Source organism: Mustela nigripes, chromosome 7 (genome assembly GCF_022355385.1).
Source record: "Mustela nigripes isolate SB6536 chromosome 7, MUSNIG.SB6536, whole genome shotgun sequence".
In the NCBI taxonomy this organism is placed as follows: Eukaryota; Metazoa; Chordata; class Mammalia; order Carnivora; family Mustelidae; genus Mustela; species Mustela nigripes.
Genome location: NC_081563.1, coordinates 50346954 through 50364548, shown reverse-complemented (window position 1 = coordinate 50364548; position 17595 = coordinate 50346954). Strand labels below are relative to the sequence as shown.

General features: G+C 39.4%; 1 protein-coding gene across 1 annotated transcript in view; it reads right to left on the bottom strand.

The window, feature by feature from the left end:
• Positions 1-4440: 4440 nt before the first annotated feature.
• Positions 4441-17595, bottom strand: part of DUSP11 (dual specificity phosphatase 11) — a 13853-nt gene continuing 698 nt past the window's right edge. Inside the window, exons 2-8 of the mRNA XM_059407634.1 lie at positions 16284-16415; positions 12708-12831; positions 8940-9000; positions 6707-6753; positions 6359-6434; positions 5927-6133; positions 4441-4928 (exon numbers count right to left, since the gene is read on the bottom strand). Coding sequence (XP_059263617.1) covers positions 4733-4928; positions 5927-6133; positions 6359-6434; positions 6707-6753; positions 8940-9000; positions 12708-12831; positions 16284-16415 — 843 coding nt within the window. The 3' untranslated portion in view covers positions 4441-4732. The remainder of the gene's footprint in view (positions 4929-5926; positions 6134-6358; positions 6435-6706; positions 6754-8939; positions 9001-12707; positions 12832-16283; positions 16416-17595) is intronic.

Below are 17595 nucleotides of genomic sequence, written 5' to 3'. Positions count from 1 at the left end.
ATCTTAAAAACAAAAAAACCTATGACTGCCAAATGTATTAACAAATGCTTGAGTACCTTACCTAGGTCCTCTGGAAAGCAGAGCCTCATACAAGGGTTAAAGTGCTAATGTTTTATTTGGGAAATGTGCAGACTAGTGACAGTGAGGGAAAAAAGGGCAGTGAAGCAAGGAAAGCTGCAAAGCAATGTGAGGTAATGGATTTCCTCATCAGCAGGGTCGTTTAGCAAGTGTCTGCTCAGTGGGCTAAGCTTTCTCTGGAAGGCTTGAAAGGAAAAACCTTTCCCCACAGTCCTCCACAGAAGGGAGCAAGGAGGGGGATGAATTTGCCTGCCAGGTGTCCTCCAGTCCTCTGTGTTTCACTAATCAAGGCTCCACACAGTGGGAACTTCCTCCTCATTTCTGATCATCCCTTCATTGGCAGTTCAGAAAGCCCGATCCTGTGCTGGCAGTAGAGCATCTCCTCCAGCTCTAACGTGAAGAAATGACAGAAGAGAGAGAGCTTGGTCTGGAGGCTGTAAGGGCCTTGATTAACCTGACCTTTAGTCGGCTCAGGGAGTACAGTAAGGTTTGCTGCCAAGGTGGAAAAGGGGACTGTGGGCCGGGTGACAGATGGTGCCTTTGGGAAGGAAGGGGGGAGTTGAGGGAATCTGAGACTGTGCTTGGAAGCTGCGATATAAATGAAATAAATACTAAATAGTGAAACAAGTTACCTTGTAGGAAAAGGTATGAATCAATAGGGGGTAGAGTTGGGAAAGAAGGCTTTACTGAGATAGGCTTCAAGAATGGGAATGATTTGCTCTCAGAGACCACAGCGCCATTATAGCCAAGGGAACAACTTGGAAGATAAAGACATGTGACATAAATGTGTACGGCATAATTCTGGGGCAGTTGTTAGAATTACATCAGAAAGGTGGTTCACACAGGTTCCTATATGGGGCTTCCTGCCACAGCAGGAGGGTTTGTGACTGACGTTACAAGACCAAATCGTGACTGAGGATACTCAAAGGCCTACACTTCTGGGACACAATGTATAAAAATCACGCTTGTTAGACTGAGGATAAATCCCAAACTCAATTTTATTGGCAGCAGATGCTCATTACACTGGCTGAACTGACCAAATATTGGCATCTCTATTTCTACCCAGAATGTCAAAAAAGGAATTTTTATGGTTTAAAAACTCAAAAGACAATGGGGAGAGATACCAAATGGTAGATGAGAGAGCAATAAAATGATCAAAGACAGCAACTGTCAGAATGGAGAAAATAAAACCTAAATGCGTGCAGCAAGGGGGAAGGAAACAAAAAGCGAACTGACAACATTATGATTACAAATCCACCATAGTTCAAGCAGGGCTTCCATCAGTTTTTAATGCCTCAATCTTAAGTACGAAAAGATGGGCAAAGGTTACCAGATATCCTAAGAACACCTCTCACGGGAGAGACAGGCATCAACAAACAAACAATTTAAAAAAAAAAGAAGGGAAACAGTTGATGCAGGGAACAGAAGAAACCTAAACATAGTTGGTAACTTTGGAGAAAAAAAAAGAATACATTCATTAAAAAACAAAAAAGTGGGTGCCCGGGTGGCTCAGTGGGTTAAGCCTCTGCCTTTGGCTCAGGTCATGGTCTCAGGGTCCTGGGATGAGCCCCACCCACATCGGGCTCTCTGCTCAGTGGGGAGCCTGCCTCTCTGCCTACTTGTGATCTTTCTCAGTCAAATAACTAATAAAATCTTTAAAAAATAAAAAAAAAATAGAAGAAAGGCAGAATAAATGCTGATACCTTAAAAAAAAAGTATCAAAAAAAGTCATTCAGAAAATAATATATGGAAGGTAGAAAATAAAACTGAGGAAATTCTCCTGATCTTAAAAAAAAAGAGCAAAAAGGTTAAAAACTGAAAATAAGAGAAAAAATACATAATTAACTTAAAGTACATTAAAAAAAAAAATCCAATATTCAACTAATAGAGGATCCTGAAATAGAAGGGATAAAAACAGAAAATTTCCCAGGACTGATAGTCACAACTTGCCAGGCTGAAAGGGCTCACTAAGTATGCAGCATTACAAAAAAAAACAAACAAACAAACAAAAAAAAAACCACTTTTAAACATATCATGAAATTCCAGGATATTTGAGATAAAGAAGATCCTAAAGCCTTCTAGAGAAAAATCACAGGTCACAAATATAAGCTTGAGAATCACAATAGCACAGGGTTTCAGGAGCAACAACAAAATGTATGAATAAGTGGATTCAAAGGGCCTACCTACAAGTTTACAGCCTAGCAAATTATCAGTGGAGCGAGAGATTAAACTATACCCATTTCACACATGCAAGTCTCAATGGAGCCTTGCATTGGGCTCAGAACTCAGCTTGGAGCCTGCTGAGGATTCATTCTCTTGCTCCCTCTGCCCCTCTCCACTCTCCCTCTCCAACAAACAAATATTTAGTGTTTGCCTTTGGGCAGTGATACCTGTGGGGCAGGAGGAGGGACTGTTCTTTTCCACTGTAATCTCAGTAGAACTATTTGAATTTTAAACTATTCCTACGTGTTTGTTTTTTTTTTTAAGATTTTATTTATTTGTCAGAGAGAGCGAGCGAGAGCGAGCACAGGCAGACAGAGTGGAAGGCAGAGTCAGACGGAGAAGCAGGCTCCCTGCGGAGCAAGGAGCCCGATATGGGACTCGATCCCAGGACGCTGGGATCATGACCTGAGCCGAAGGCAGCTGCTTAACCAATTGAGCCACCCAGGCGTCCCCCTACGTGTTTTTTAAATAAAAATGAAAACTTTAAAAAAGCTTAAAAGGCTACTGAAGACCTTTTAAAAAAATGGGAGTGGCTGGTCCCTTTAGCCAGAAGACTTTTAAGGGGTATGGTGCGAGTAGAAACCAGAACTCTAGTATGGTGAAGAATAAATGAAACATGAGAAAGCGAAAGCAGCCTCTTTTTTTGTTGTTTGTTTAGTTTTTTAACAAACCACGTTGACTGAAATGGGAAGGGGACAGAGGGGATAACAGGGTCACTATTTCTGAAGGCAGCAGTACTTCTAAGGAGGGCACTTCTGCTGGCAACGGCCTCCTTGGAAACCGCCTGCCAAGGAAAACCATCAGAGTAGCTGGATTCCCACGCCTGCCCCTGCTTGTTCTTTCCCGTATGCCTCACCATCTGTCTGACTCCAGTTTCAGTCCATGTGAGCCTTCAAGGTGTAGCCACAAGAGCAGCCTTTCAGCAAGAAGAACTTCCAAATCTGTTACATGTGGCAGGCCGAGGACCACTTCCTGAGCATCTCAGATGACAGGCAGCAGCGTGACGGAGCTAATGAGACACAGGCCAGGGGACTGGCCGAACTAGAGCACTTCCTCACAGTCAGGTTCCACATGTTGTTCAGATGGAAAAGACGATAAAGAAAATGCCTGTCGCATGCAGTATGAGACATTCTAGGATACAAATCTTCAAAGTCAGAAGCTTTAAAAACAAAAATGAAGCCAAGCTGCCCAAGTACTCATCGAATATCTACTGAGGCTTAGGATGTCATGTTGGTGAGACACTTTATTGAGCAAACGGGTCTCTGGCTTCCTCTGCAACTAGAAATATTTAACACCTCCCAAGTGATCCATCTGTATGTTCCAGAGGTATACCCTCAGGAAAGAGAACAGAAAAAGTCAAGATCAAGGCACCACTCTACTGTAAGGCAAGAGCAAAAAGATCCCAGTGGGTTATGTTCAACAGACAAGTAATAAAACAAGGAGCCATCCTTGTCCACAAGTCTTCCAGACATCCCAGGCTTTAAGTGTTGTATCCTATTTTGTTCATTAAAGAACTTCTGTAGTCTATAAAAGTTCTCAAGTTTTCTGAATAGTTCTACCCAGTTGGTAACAATTACCCTGTCAGGTAAATTAACCAGCATTCTGGTTTATCAGTTTCTCTTGCCCAGTTGAGAGTCTATTACCTAAAAGTTTATCTGTTCTTGTATTAGATGGTATATCTGACAATTCAGTGAAAGAAGTTGGTCAAATCCCACAGCAGACTACCAAAGAAAGAAATGTCTAACCACAAAAATACAATTTCTAGGGGCACCTGGGTGGCTCAGTCGGTTAAGCGTCTGCCTTCGGCTCAGGTCATGATCTCAAGATCCTGGGATCGGGCCTCGCATCGGGCCTGCTTCTCCCTCTCCCTCTGCCTGCTGCTCTGCCTACCTGTGCTCTCTCTCTACCTCTCTCAAACAAATAAAGTCTTAAAAAAATATAATTACTAACTTCAAGTAGATTTTAAAGAGATTGTCTCTTAGGTAGGTTTTAATAGAAATCTTGAACAATTAGGGGAAAAAAAGATAGCCTTAATGATTGGGCCAATAATAGAACATGACAAAAACACCAAAAAGTTCTGCACATACCCTCCTATCACAAGTCTAGTCAGAAAGAAACACATCGATAAGGAAGACAGAATTTTTAAAAAATAATTTACAAGGGAAATTCTTTATTACTTTCTCAGTCCTAAAATACCATCTTACTTTAAAAAAAAAAAAAAGACTGAATGACAGATTATTTCCTTTACTGTTGCAAATACTGCATATTTATCGACAAAGAGGTATCAATGTAATTTTTCTTTAAGCTTGAACACATGAAGGAGCAATAAAATAGATTATAAACCTCACATTTGACCCGATCTTATAAAAAGTCACTTCAACTGTCTTCAGTCCTGCTCTATCTGCAGAGAGATTTCTAGGACAGGTTTGTATCATTCGGTCCATCCACAATAGGTTGGATAGGAGAGTCTGTAGTAACTGCCCGGATACCACACTGTATTCTGGGCTGCTTGACTGGCGTTTGGCTTTACATTCCAAGAGTACCTCCTTTGTGAATAGTCCTCTCCAGGGGGACCAGGAGGAGGGATATGGCCTCTCTGGTAAATGTTCTGGTTCTGTGAAAATTTTCTTAAAGAAAACAAAAAGTAATGTATTATTATTAGTTTTAATAAAATATCTTAATAAGCTTTATAAAATAATACACAAACACTCAGGTTCTACTGTCTTCTCCTTGTACAACCTTAGCAGATAAACTGCTTCATCTTTGGATTTCTTAGTTCTTTATAAAATGGAGGTAATACCTTCCATCTTCATGGGTGGTTTTCAAGGCAAATTAAGACAATGTATTTAAATTACCTACCACACACCTTGCCACACAGTAGGTTCCCAAGAGCTGTTCCAACCCTTCCCTACAGAGATAAATGCCCACTTTTCTAATCAAATACTTTCTCCCCAAGTCCTGCAGAGTTGATGTAGACAGTATTAAGGTATTTCTTTTTAAAAACAGAGAGCTGTCTGGGATCGAGCCTCACATCGGGCTCTCTGCTTGGCAGGGAGCCTGCCTCCTCCTCCTCTCTCTCTCTCTCTCTCTGCTTGCCTCTCTGCCTACTTGTGATCTGTCTGTCAAATAAATAAAAATCTTTAAAAAAAAAAAAAGAATAGAAATTCTAATTATTAACTACATGTAACAAATTTAGGAAATTAAGATTGAAATTTAATTGTTTCAAAAGCAAGATCAATAAATGTAATATAGCATACTGGAATTTTATATTTTTCCTTATAATTTGTATTTACTCTTTAAATAACAACCTTCCTTATTCTGCAAACTTTACCACTATTAATAGAGCCTAAGAATGCAAGATCCTTTTTGGTAATCACATCAAACTTTTGGCTTAAACTAAGTTTAGAATCAGTGAAATTTTCCAAGTCATTTTCCCAACTGCCTCTGAAAATTCACATATTCCTTCCCATCCTATGCTTTATTTTCCAGCCCTGAATGCAAAATATGGCGCAAATGATACCTCTGGTCAGCTAGAAAACATCGGTTCTCACCATTTTCATGTGTTTGCACTAATTTACAATATAAATTTCTATTTCAATTCTAGAAAAGAGGACAGAAAAGATACCTTACTGACTGCTGCAAATCCTGGGTTTGGCTGTGGAAATGCCGAGAAGGAACTGGGTAACCTTGGGTCTGATGTAGGTTATACCAATGTCCTTGGTTAACAGGCTTATACAGTGGTGTGGACTGGTTAATAGTGGGGTGGACTGGTTCCATCATGTGTGTTACATCTTCAAAACCACTTGATCTGGATACACTGGAATCCCAATTCCTCAAAGAGAATGTTTCCACACAGTATTACTGGTTTCCAAATTCCGTAGCCAATTTAGTGACGATATTTTGGCCCATGAAAATAACAATCCCATCCTCCCCTCCCTGCTTGTTTAAAGTTCCCTGAGCAAGTAAATAAGGTACAAGAAGAATGAACACATACAACTTCCATGACATAAAAGCAGATCTCCCTAACCATAGATCTCACATATAAAATGCAACTTACCTTCTGATGGGACCTTTCTGAAGGTCTTCAATATAGTTTTGTCTTTCCAAGCAATGTCCGCGGCACCTATTGAATACTGAAGAGTGGGTGAACTGTTAAAAATCACTACAAAAAGCAAATCTTTCCCAGAGAAAGCATGTCAAAGCTGAAAGCCACTGACTAATCATTCAGGCAGTTATACCTCACTATTTCCAGATACATCCCTTTATAAACTTTTGGCAAAAGAATGTATTATATCAGAGCAAATGAATTACAAACATTTCTCTTCTCCAAGATCTGAGAAATTCATCTACATTTCCACCTTCAACTTTTATAAAAAGAAAAAATAGTGACAACCCTTATACTTACATTCAATTGCATCATCTGGCCTCATGCCTTGTACATCAATCAAATATCTAACAAAACAACATAATTCAAGTCATTTATATACATGAAAAGAAAAAAATCAAGTGTTTTCAAAAAAGGTCCAATTTCACTTACATACATAAAAATCCTAAGAAAATATTAGCACATCTAATCCCATAATTAAAGAATGATATATCATGACCACAAAAAGCCTTTATTCCAAGGATGACCCAACTCTAGCAAATCTATTAATGTAATTATTTACATTAATACAACTTAATTACTAAGTGAAAGAGAAGAAAATAAAGGACCAAATTGGCAGATGTTAAAAAGGTATCTGATAAAAATAAAGTTATTTTTGGGTTTGTTTTTTAAGATTTTATTTATTTGAGAGACAGAGTTAGAGAGCAGAGCAGGGGGGAGTGGCAGAGGGAGAGGTAGAAGCAGGGTCCCTACTGAGCAGGGAGTCCAATACGGGGGCTCAATCCCAGGGCCCTGGGATAATGACCTGAACTGAAGGCAGATGCTTAACCTACAGAGCCACCCAGGTGCCCCACAACAGTCATTTTTATCAAAGTGTTTTGTATATTAGAAACAGGACACTTACTTAATATGACAGTATTTATCAGGAACCAACAACAGAAAAAGACAAATTGGGAAAAATACTAACTCAAATCTAAATACTATCTAACCAACACTATGGGCCAGAAGCTTAGGAGTCACTGCCACCGCCAGCCATTTCTCCCTCACCCTCAACACACTACAAAGTCCTATCAATGAATAGCTCTAGAATATGTCCACATCTTTCCTCCCAAATGACCACCACACCCTGGTCCAAGCCACCGCCATGCCTTGATTTCTACAAAGCCTAACTTTTCTCCTTGCTTCCACTCTTCCTCCCCAAATATTTTCATAGGAAGATGTCCACAATATATTAAATTATAAAACGGGATGTCTAGTATATTCTCCACTTAGCATCAAAAGGATGGCTTGATAATGCAACTGTGATTATGTTCTACATACTCACCCTGAACAAAAAACATTCAATGGTTTTCAATTACTCTTAAGTCCAAACACAGACCACGTGATCTAGCTCCTCCCCGTAAACTTTTTTAAAGTAATCTTTGGCACTTGAATTCAAGACACCAAGATCAAGAGTCATATGCCCTTCTGAGTCAGCCAGGTGCCCCTCCACCTCCATTTTAAACTTTTATTTATTTATTTATTTTTAAGTAATCTATCCTGGGGCTCAAACTCATGACCCTGAGATCAAGAGTCAAATGCTCTACCGACTGAGCCAGCCAGGCACTCCCACACCCAACACCCCCCCCCCTTTTTTTTAACTTTTCTGCTCCATTTTAACATCGTATTTCCCATGGCCCAGCCTCCCTGGCTCATTCCAACACAGCATATGCTTTCCTATTATCAGTCTTTGCTGTTCCTTATGCCTAGAATTCTCTCCCCAGTGTCTAACAGTATCTAACCTCATCATCCTTCAGGTATCAGCTCAAACATCCCCAAAGAAACATTCTGTATTCTCCATGCTAAGGTCAAATCCCCCCTATTAATATGCTCTCAGGTACCATGTCCCTCTCTTTGGCATTTATCAGATTTGTAATTCCACACGCATATGTGTGATTCCTGAATGTCTATTCATACTCTCTTGAGTTCACAAAAGGCAAGTCAAGTCTCTGAGGTCTTTCTGCTAGAACCCAGCACAGTGCTTACACAGAGCAGATGCTCAGTCTTTTCTGAATGAACAAATGTATCAATACTTTGATTCAGAAATTCCATTCTGAATTAAATTATCTGAGAAAATAGCATATATATTCAAATTTGTTCATACAGGAATGTTCACTGATTCAATGTTTTAAAATATTAAAAACTACTGACTTTTATGTTCATCAGAAAACAATAAAACATTGCAGCTTCTAAAAAAGAATGAGGTTTCCAAATATTTTCATAGGAAGATGTCCACAATATATTAAATTATAAAACGGGATGTCTAAATATTAACACCTTTATATTACATGTATAAACTTATATCTGTCTGCATATTTAAGTCTGAAAAATATGTAGTAAATTGTTCCTGCTGGTAATCTCTGGGTGGGGAGCAAGACTGCTTTCTAAACTTTCATACATTTCAATACTGACTGCATTTTTTGCAACTAGCTTACGCTATTATTGTAAACACAACAACTTAAACGTGGTCTATCTCCTGGGGTTGGCGACTCACCTGCAGATGAGATAGCCAGTCCTGTTTAAACCGTGGGTGCAATGAACACCAATAAGTTTGTCTACAAAATAAGGAATACAGAGTTAAATAAGTGAAGTAGATACACTTAAAACAAATCCTACTATTTTCTTTAGAGTACCATTTATTAGTTGCCACTACCACAACCCTGAAAAGGAATAACTGATAAGGAGTGTGTTATTTTAGGAATACACTCTAAAAAATTATTTCACATAAAGTCAAAATTCACTGCCCCTGAGAAATTCTGCATAGCCCCTATTAGAAGCAATCGTGTAACTGGGGAAGGCCTAGTCAGGTACTAACAGCCAAAATGGCATGGAGACGAACCCAGCTTCTTACTATAGAATGTCCATCAGTAACTGATTTAATTACAGAAAATGAATGCAAACCCCCCCCAAAAAAAACAGGCTAGAAGAATCAAACTTTTTTTGAGTAAAACAAATCAAATGCCTTTTCTTTGGATACTGAATATGAAAAAGAACAGTTTCTGCGGGATTCTTGAATTCCCAAAGCGCTTCCCTCCCTGCTCTCATTTGCTGCTCCCCACGCGCCACAGTCTGCTGATGAAAAAGTCAGACTTGGTGACGGAAGCCCAAGCTGCAAAGCAGGCAGACAGAGCAAAGATTAGAATCAAGTCTAAGATTTCTCCAGCTATGCCATAGTATCTCTTAGTCCATCGTTTGAAAAAATTACGTGAGAGGCGCCTGGATAGCTCAGATAGTTAAGCGTCTGCTTTTGGCTCACGTCATGATCTCTGGGTCCTGGGACTGAGCTCCACCTCGGAATCCCGGCTCAGCACAGAGTCTGCTTCTCCCTCTCCCTCTGCCCCTACACATGTTCTATCTCTCTGTCTCAAATGAATAAAATCTTAAAAAATAAAATAAATTTAAAGTGTGTGAGAAATTAAATGAACGATTAAGTGTAGCTGATCTCTGCAAAATGTCTGTCTGTGACTCAGTGGTGTCTGGTAGGAAAGCACTCATCACCTGCCTGGGTTACTGTCTCCCTACCTCTAAATCTTGTCTATTTCAAGTAATTCTTCATATGGAAGATGGGGATCTTCCTAAAATACAAACTCGTAGGGTTGCTCCCTTGCTTAAAAATCTCCATTTAGCATAGAAAAAAGCCCAAACTTTCAACAAAGCATTTAGAACTCTTTAAAAAGGGTATCATCAGTCTCTCCACCTGAACTGTATGTCCATAATGATTCATACCAGGACTTCCAGGGACCTCCATGACCACCTCCTCCTGCCCCCTGCCAACCTCCCAGACCCCATTTTCTACAGCGCTGACCTCATACACGTTCCCCACCGCAGCTGCACTGGTCTGCAGCTGTGCTGAGCATAGTCCTGCCTCAGGGGCTTTGCACCTAATATTCCCTCTGCTTGGCAACACTCTGTCCCCCCAAACTTCTCAGATATCCAATGGTTCCTCATTTCTTTTAAGGCTCTACTCAAATGACATCTTAATAGAGAGGCCTTCCCTGATCACCCAACACAGGCCCTCCCTTCTGAATCCTGTTTGTTATTCTCCAAAGCACGTTATCACCATCTAACATTTCCTATAGTTACTTATTTATTCCTGTCCCCCACTAGAATGCAGAGTATAAAAGGGCAAAAACTTTCTTCCGTTCTGCTTCCTAGAACAGTGCCTTTAAGTTAAAAGGTGTCCTATAAATGTTTGTTGAAATTCAACAGGTGAATTCTATGCCCTTTCACGCTATCCTCTGGTCATTACAGAGGCTGTCTCTCCTGGGCGCAAGGTCAAGGCCTGTGCCTTTTGCACTTGCTCCCCAAACCTGAATATTCTGGCAAAATCCTCTTCCCCACAGCCTAGCTCAAATGCTGTCTCCTCGGTCAGGCCTCCCTCAGCCTCTCCTCCATATTCCTGTTGCACTTAATTCTTTTTTTTTTTTTTTAAAGATTTATTTATTTATTTGAGAGAGAGACAGTGAGAGAGAGCATGAGCAAGGAGAAAGTCAGAGGGTGAAGCAGACTCCCCATGGAGCTGGGAGCCCAATGCGGGACTCGATCCCGGGACTCCGGGATCATGACCTGAGCCGAAGACAGTCGTCCAACCAACTGAGCCACCCAGGCGTCCCAATACTTAATTCTTTTATTATAATTAACCCACTCTCTTACAGTTACCACACGTTTGTCTTCCTGGGTACTGTCAGTTTCTAATGAACCTCTGTATCCCTGGGCCCTGCCAACAAATCTAATAGGCTCTCAGCATTTACTGAATCAACGTATTTTCTGAGCCTCTACCGGCTCCAGGGAGTGAAGAGTTGAGTGTCCTCCTTTTCTTCAGAGAGCCTGGTGTCTGTGGGAGGGGCTTAGAGCAGAAGGAGCCAAAATGGATCAAAAGCAAGCTCTCCAGACTGCCAGGGCTGAGAGCTCAGTGAAGTCAGCACAACACAGGCAGGAGACCAACATGGGACAGCACATGAACAAACAAGACTGACGGCCCTGTTCACATGGACTCACGGGACCGAAGGGATACTGTACAGCAGCCACACACAGAAGCCGGGGAGCCACGAGCAGCCTGGCAGCCGCACCCTAACATCCTACGAGGCGATGTTTCCAAGACGAGTTAATACAAATCAGAGAGTCTACTTCTTTCATAGATGCTGTGGTTGTCAGAGGCAGGGCCAAGCCTCCCAAGTTTTAAAGTATGGGGAAGATCTGGGAGCGGGGCTTAAGATATTGAAAAGCCAGTGCCTGCATGAGGCAACCAGGTTACAGTTTTGAAAAATTATCTTAAAATTCCCATCCCTTTCTCTCTCGCCTGCCATCCCCTACTTCCCCACCACTATCTCTATTTTTTCTCTCCTACTCCCTGTTTATATATGTCTATGTATATATATGGAAGATTTACTCTCTGTCATATTTACTTAACAAAATATAGGCTCCTCAAGCTAAATTTAGAGAATAAAATGAGCACGTGGTCCTATAGATTGGTGGCTTTCCAAAGACTAAAGATTCCTCAGTCTTAAAATATGGCAAATACCACATTCTTTCTGATAGTCAGGTACAGAAATAGGTAGGTGGATCCTTAAAATTCAGAAGCTAATAGCTTGCTAAGATCTATTGCCCACAGAGTAAGACAGATTTTGAAGCAGGAACAAGAAGCGCCAGCTTTTTAGGTCCTTCCTTGTCTGAATGAGAGGTAGAAGTGTCCTTCCGCATCTGTACCCAAGTGGAAAACCAGTAGGAATATCTGAGATGTGCACAACGGAGAGGCCATGCCCCGGGTGCACCTTGTTTTGCTCTGCTTCCAGAGCTCCATCTCACCCCAAATCTTTCCCTTTTGTTGTCTCTTTTATATACACCAAGACCTTGACATCTTTTTTCCTTGTTTTCAGCAGAGGGTCACACAAGTCATGCTCCCCATACCCTTTGACCCAATACCCTGACATCCTTAACCTTTCCCCCCATACCTCTCACCTCTGAACCAATAAATGAGATAAATGAATGTTTTAATTTTCGTATATATTTCCCAAATATTTTTAAAAGAGATGAGGAAGCTAGTTCACATTTCTTATTAAAGCCATTTGTCAAACTAAATTGTTAATTAATCTGTGACCATAAAAGTAAGAACACCTCAATCTATCTCCACCATCTGACATATCTACCTTAACATTAGCAAACACAAGCCTAATGTTAAAACTATTAAACACACTAGAAGTTCCATCCCCATTCAAAATGCATAGCAAAGTTCAGGTAAAAGAAAAAACAACAACAAACTCACCGTTATCTCTATTTTCTTTTAAAAACTCATTAACAGCACATTTGAATTTAAAAATAGTGTCATCATCAGGCACCTGATGCCCAATTGTATAAATTTTTAAGTAAGGAATAGTTTCTGGAAAGTCCTATAAGGCAAAACCAGGAAAATGCATATTATTTCATTTGTAAGGAAAGAAGTAAAAAGTAACCAGAGAAGCCAGAATATAAACCAAGAGATTATTAATAAACATAGTTTGTCAGTAATTCTGAAAAAAGAGCCATTTTTCCCAAGCTGTTCCAACCAGGAAGTACCATCTGTAGTTATTCCCTAACTACAGAATAGGGAATAAAAAACTGTACAGAATGGAGAGGCAATAGGCATACAAACCTGAAAGCTGAGTCCATATGAATACATGTATATAAAATGATGAATAAGTAGTTCTACTAAATATTTTATATCTTAGGGGTGCCTGGGTGGCTCAGTGGGTTAAAGCCTCTGCCTTCAGCTCAGGTCATGCCCTGGATCGAGCCCCATATTGGGCTCTCTGCTCAGCGGAGAGCCTGTTTCCTCCTCTCTCTCTCTGCCTGCCTCTGCCTACTTGTGATCTCTGTCTGTCAAATAAATAAATAAAATCTTAAAAAAAAGTTTAAAAAAATATTTTATATCTTAAGGGTTATAAGGCAGCCGTGATTTAAGCAGAACAGGAGAACAGTGTCAGAAAAACTTGGATTTTGTATTGTAGAGAAAGCAAATTGCAGGCACTGTTGAGAACTGGTATTCTTGGGGTGGGAGAAATTAGACACCAATAAAAGATGAAGTTAAATGAAAATCCTATGGTTCTGAATTGAAATGGAAAGTACCAGTATGAACCTATGATTTGTTTTATATTAAACACATTTCCTAGCCCTGAGCCCAGAAGAAGCCTAGAAACAACTGATGTCATGTCCAAAGGACTTAAGAGCCACACTGAGAAGCAACTGGGTAAAGGCAGGGCCTCAATTTCTGCCTCAATGAGAATAGTAGCTGCAATGAAGTCCATAATGATACAAAAAGTAAATAAATAAATTTATTGGTTACCACCAGAGGATATTAGTGCATCAACTCATCATTTTGACACCTATTAAATAAAATGCTTCTACAATTGGGCAACCAAATAGATGAGGAGGAAGAGGAAGCTTCTCTTGATAAAAATATACCCAGCTCATAAATGAAAAAGGAATAGAATTCATTATTTTTTGAAGTCCCAAATGAATTAATGGATGTAGGTATCAATCATCAATGACTACTAGTATCACAGAAAGAGATAATCACTTATATGTCTCCACAGAAGAACATATCATCACTCCTGAAACTGTCCTCCAAAAACAAAAACAACACAAAAAACAAACAAACAAAAACCCAAACAAGCCTGAATCTGATCAAGCCTCTAGGTCCAACTACCAATTTATAGGAAATAAAAGGACTGAACAATATGTTAACAACACATGGGGAGGGAATCATCAAATCAGAATGAACAAAATACCTGGTTTCTCCAAAAAATAAAATTCACCAGGGGAAAAAAAAGAAAGTGAAAGAGACATGGAGGGAGAACCTACAGACTAAATAAGATGTCAGAGACCTAATAATCCAAGTGTGGACCTTATTTGGATTTAATTCAAGCTCTTAAAAAACATTTTTTATGACACTTAGAAGACAACTGAAAATTTGAGCACTGACTGGATATTGAATGTTAAATAATGATAGTAAAAAATAAAAATCCTACATTTTAAATATAAATACCAAAAATATACAGGTTAAATTATATGATCTATGGGATCTGCTTCAAAATAATATGGGATGGGGGTGAAACCAGTAGGTGTACAGATGAAACACGATAGTCATCAATTAATAAAGATTAAAGCTGGGGCGCCTGGGTGGCTCAGTGGGTTAAGCCGCTGCCTTCGGCTCAGGTCATGATCTCAGGGTCCTGGGATCGAGGCCCGCATCGGGCTCTCTGCTCAGCAGGGAGCCTGCTTCCTCCTCTCTCTCTGCCTGCTTGTGATCTCTCTCTGTCAAATAAATAAATAAAATCTTTAAAAAAAAAAAAAAAAAAAAAAAAAAAGATTAAAGCTGGATGAGTTCGTGGTTGTACAATGATTACCCAAAGTATTATGCCTGTTTTGTGTATTTTTAAAACTTGTGATAACTGTTTAAAAACAAAACGACAATGGAAAAGTCTGATGGTTTCTTGAAAGTTTCTAAACATGAAACTATCATGATCCAGTAACTCCATTCCTATCTATACATCTAGAGGAGCTGAAAGCAAGGCTCTGACCCAGTACCAGTACACCAGTATTCACAGCAGCATTATTCACAATAGCCAAAAAGTGGAAATAACTCAAGCGTCCATCAAAGGTGAATGGATAAACAAAATAGTGAATGTACTCGTAATGGAGTATTACTCAGCCATAAAAAGGAGTGACATTTTGTTACATGGATGAACTTTGAAAACATTATGTTTAGTGAAGTAAGTTAGACATAGGACAAATATCGTATGATTCCACTTATGTGAAGTACTTAGAATAGTCAAATTCACAGAGACAGAAACTAGCATAGAAGTTACTGCTGCAGGGAGAGGAAGTGGGATTATTTAATGGGTATAGACTCTAGTTCTATCATCTATAGACTGAGCAAATGCAATCATCTATCCTCTGAGCTTCGTGCAGAGTAAGCACTCGGCAGGAGAGGTCAGTACTGCTAATGCTTCATCAGCAAAGGACTGTTGCGAGGATTAACTAAGTTAAAGCATGTAAAGGTACTTTTTAAATAGCAAACTGCTTTACAAATATTAATAAACATTAGGGGTTACTGTTTCCAAGGCCACGAAATTGGTCACAAGGATAATTCCTTTCCACCAGGATGCCACACAGGCCAAGAGATTATATGGGCTCTTTTATCAAGAGATACTAGGACTGACTGCTATAGCTTGAGCTTTCTGGTCACTTACTGGTCACTCACAGTTGTAAAAATAAGTCAGCCAGTCATGGCAAGGTAATATATGGCAAAGCATATTTAATGGCAAGGATGGATGAAAAATGAAGTTGTTATTTATTCAGATCTGTTACTTGTATGCAGTTACTCATTTAAATTGAATTTAGCTCATTAAATAAAGTCATTTATATTGTGGGGGAAAAAAAAGAGATACTAGGAAAAGAAAAGCATGAAATTTAGAGAACAGTTGTCTTTTACCACAATGCTCACATGCTCAGGCAACTGCTTAAAATAAGTGCTAAAGACATAATGGATATGCATTTCTTGCTACTAGAGTTACTGAAAGTTTATTTCATTTTCAAAATATAGAACAAAGAAGCTTATAGAATTTCTTCAGCACATACAGAGTCTACTATCCAATATTACAGTTTTTAGTTCCTGTCTTTAATCTCATTTTGAGACACCAATAAGAAATATGTACTTAAGGAAACCACTAAGTTCCCTTTTGAACTATTATCCATGGAAGAAAGCCAACATTCACCTTAGCACAAGACAGCAATTCCTGAATTACTATGCATTATTATAGTGGCAGAAAGTAGGTTCTTTTCAATTAAGGGTTCCATTTACCTCTGGTTTATAATAGCGGTGAGTGTAAGTTAAATCAATAATTAGTCCAAGTTCTTCATTCTGTTTTTGGATTTTGTTAAAAAGATCCAAGGGTGAAAAACGTTCTTCTGGAGCAAGGTGCTTTTCAAAACTCTGTTAGAATGAAATAAGAAAGAGCAAACATGTGCTTAAAATCCTTTTCCATTTATTCAAGCCTTGTGATGCCAACACAACAGATTCAAAGCAAAGTTTCCACTCTGCTGGAATTGACAAGCTACATTACAATCCTTTCTTCTAGAGATGAGAGGGAAGAAAATAAGCTCACTTCTTTGTATTTCTGTGTTTGTTTTATGTTGATCTCCCAACCAGACTTTAACTCTCAGAAGGCAGGGACCACATCAATTCTGCCCACCACTGTACGTCCAGCTCCACATGGAACACCTGTAAATAGGTACTTTTAAGTACTTCTTGAGTACTTACATATATGAAAGGTGGCTTTTATTGCTAAATATTGTTTTATGTATTTAGCTTATTTACATACTCTGCTCATTGATCTGTTTGGTTATTCAAATGCCAGCAACACACTATTTATTATTATTATTATTAAACTAACAGACTAGCTTTTACAGCAGTTCCAGGTTCAAAGCAAAACTGAGCAGAAAGCAGAGTTCCCTCTTCTACCCTCTCTCCTTTACCCCCCCCACAGAGTCCCCCCATCAACGTTCCATAGCACTGTGGTCCGTTTGTTAGAATGGACCAACACTGACATGTCATTTTCAAATCAGTATGTATCATACATTCTATGGGCTTTGACCGATGTATGACCTATATTTACCCTTATAGTATCACACAGAATAGTTTCACTGTCCTGAAAATTCCCTGTGCCCTAGCAACACTTTTAATATAGGCTTAATACCTGGCAGGGCTACATGATCCTTTCCACCATTATTGCTCTTTCTCAGAATTTTCCTGGCTATTTAGGTTTACTTTTCTCTATGAGTTTTAGAATTGCCCTATTTGAGATGATGTTAAATTTATAATAAATTAATTAGGAAGATTTGACAGATTGATGATTTGTCTTCCACACAATACTGTGAAAGTTTTGAAGAGAAAATTAATTACAGTAAGGCATACAATCTCTCCAGTAAGCTTTTTTTTTTTTTTAAAGATTTAATTTATTTATTTGGCAAAGAGAGACGCAGCAAGAGAGGGAACACAAACAGGGGGAGTGGGAGAGGGAGACGCAGGCTTCCCACTGAGCAGGAAGCCCAATGTGGGGCTCTATCCCAGGATCCTGGGATCATGACCTGAGCCAAAGGCATACACCCAACGA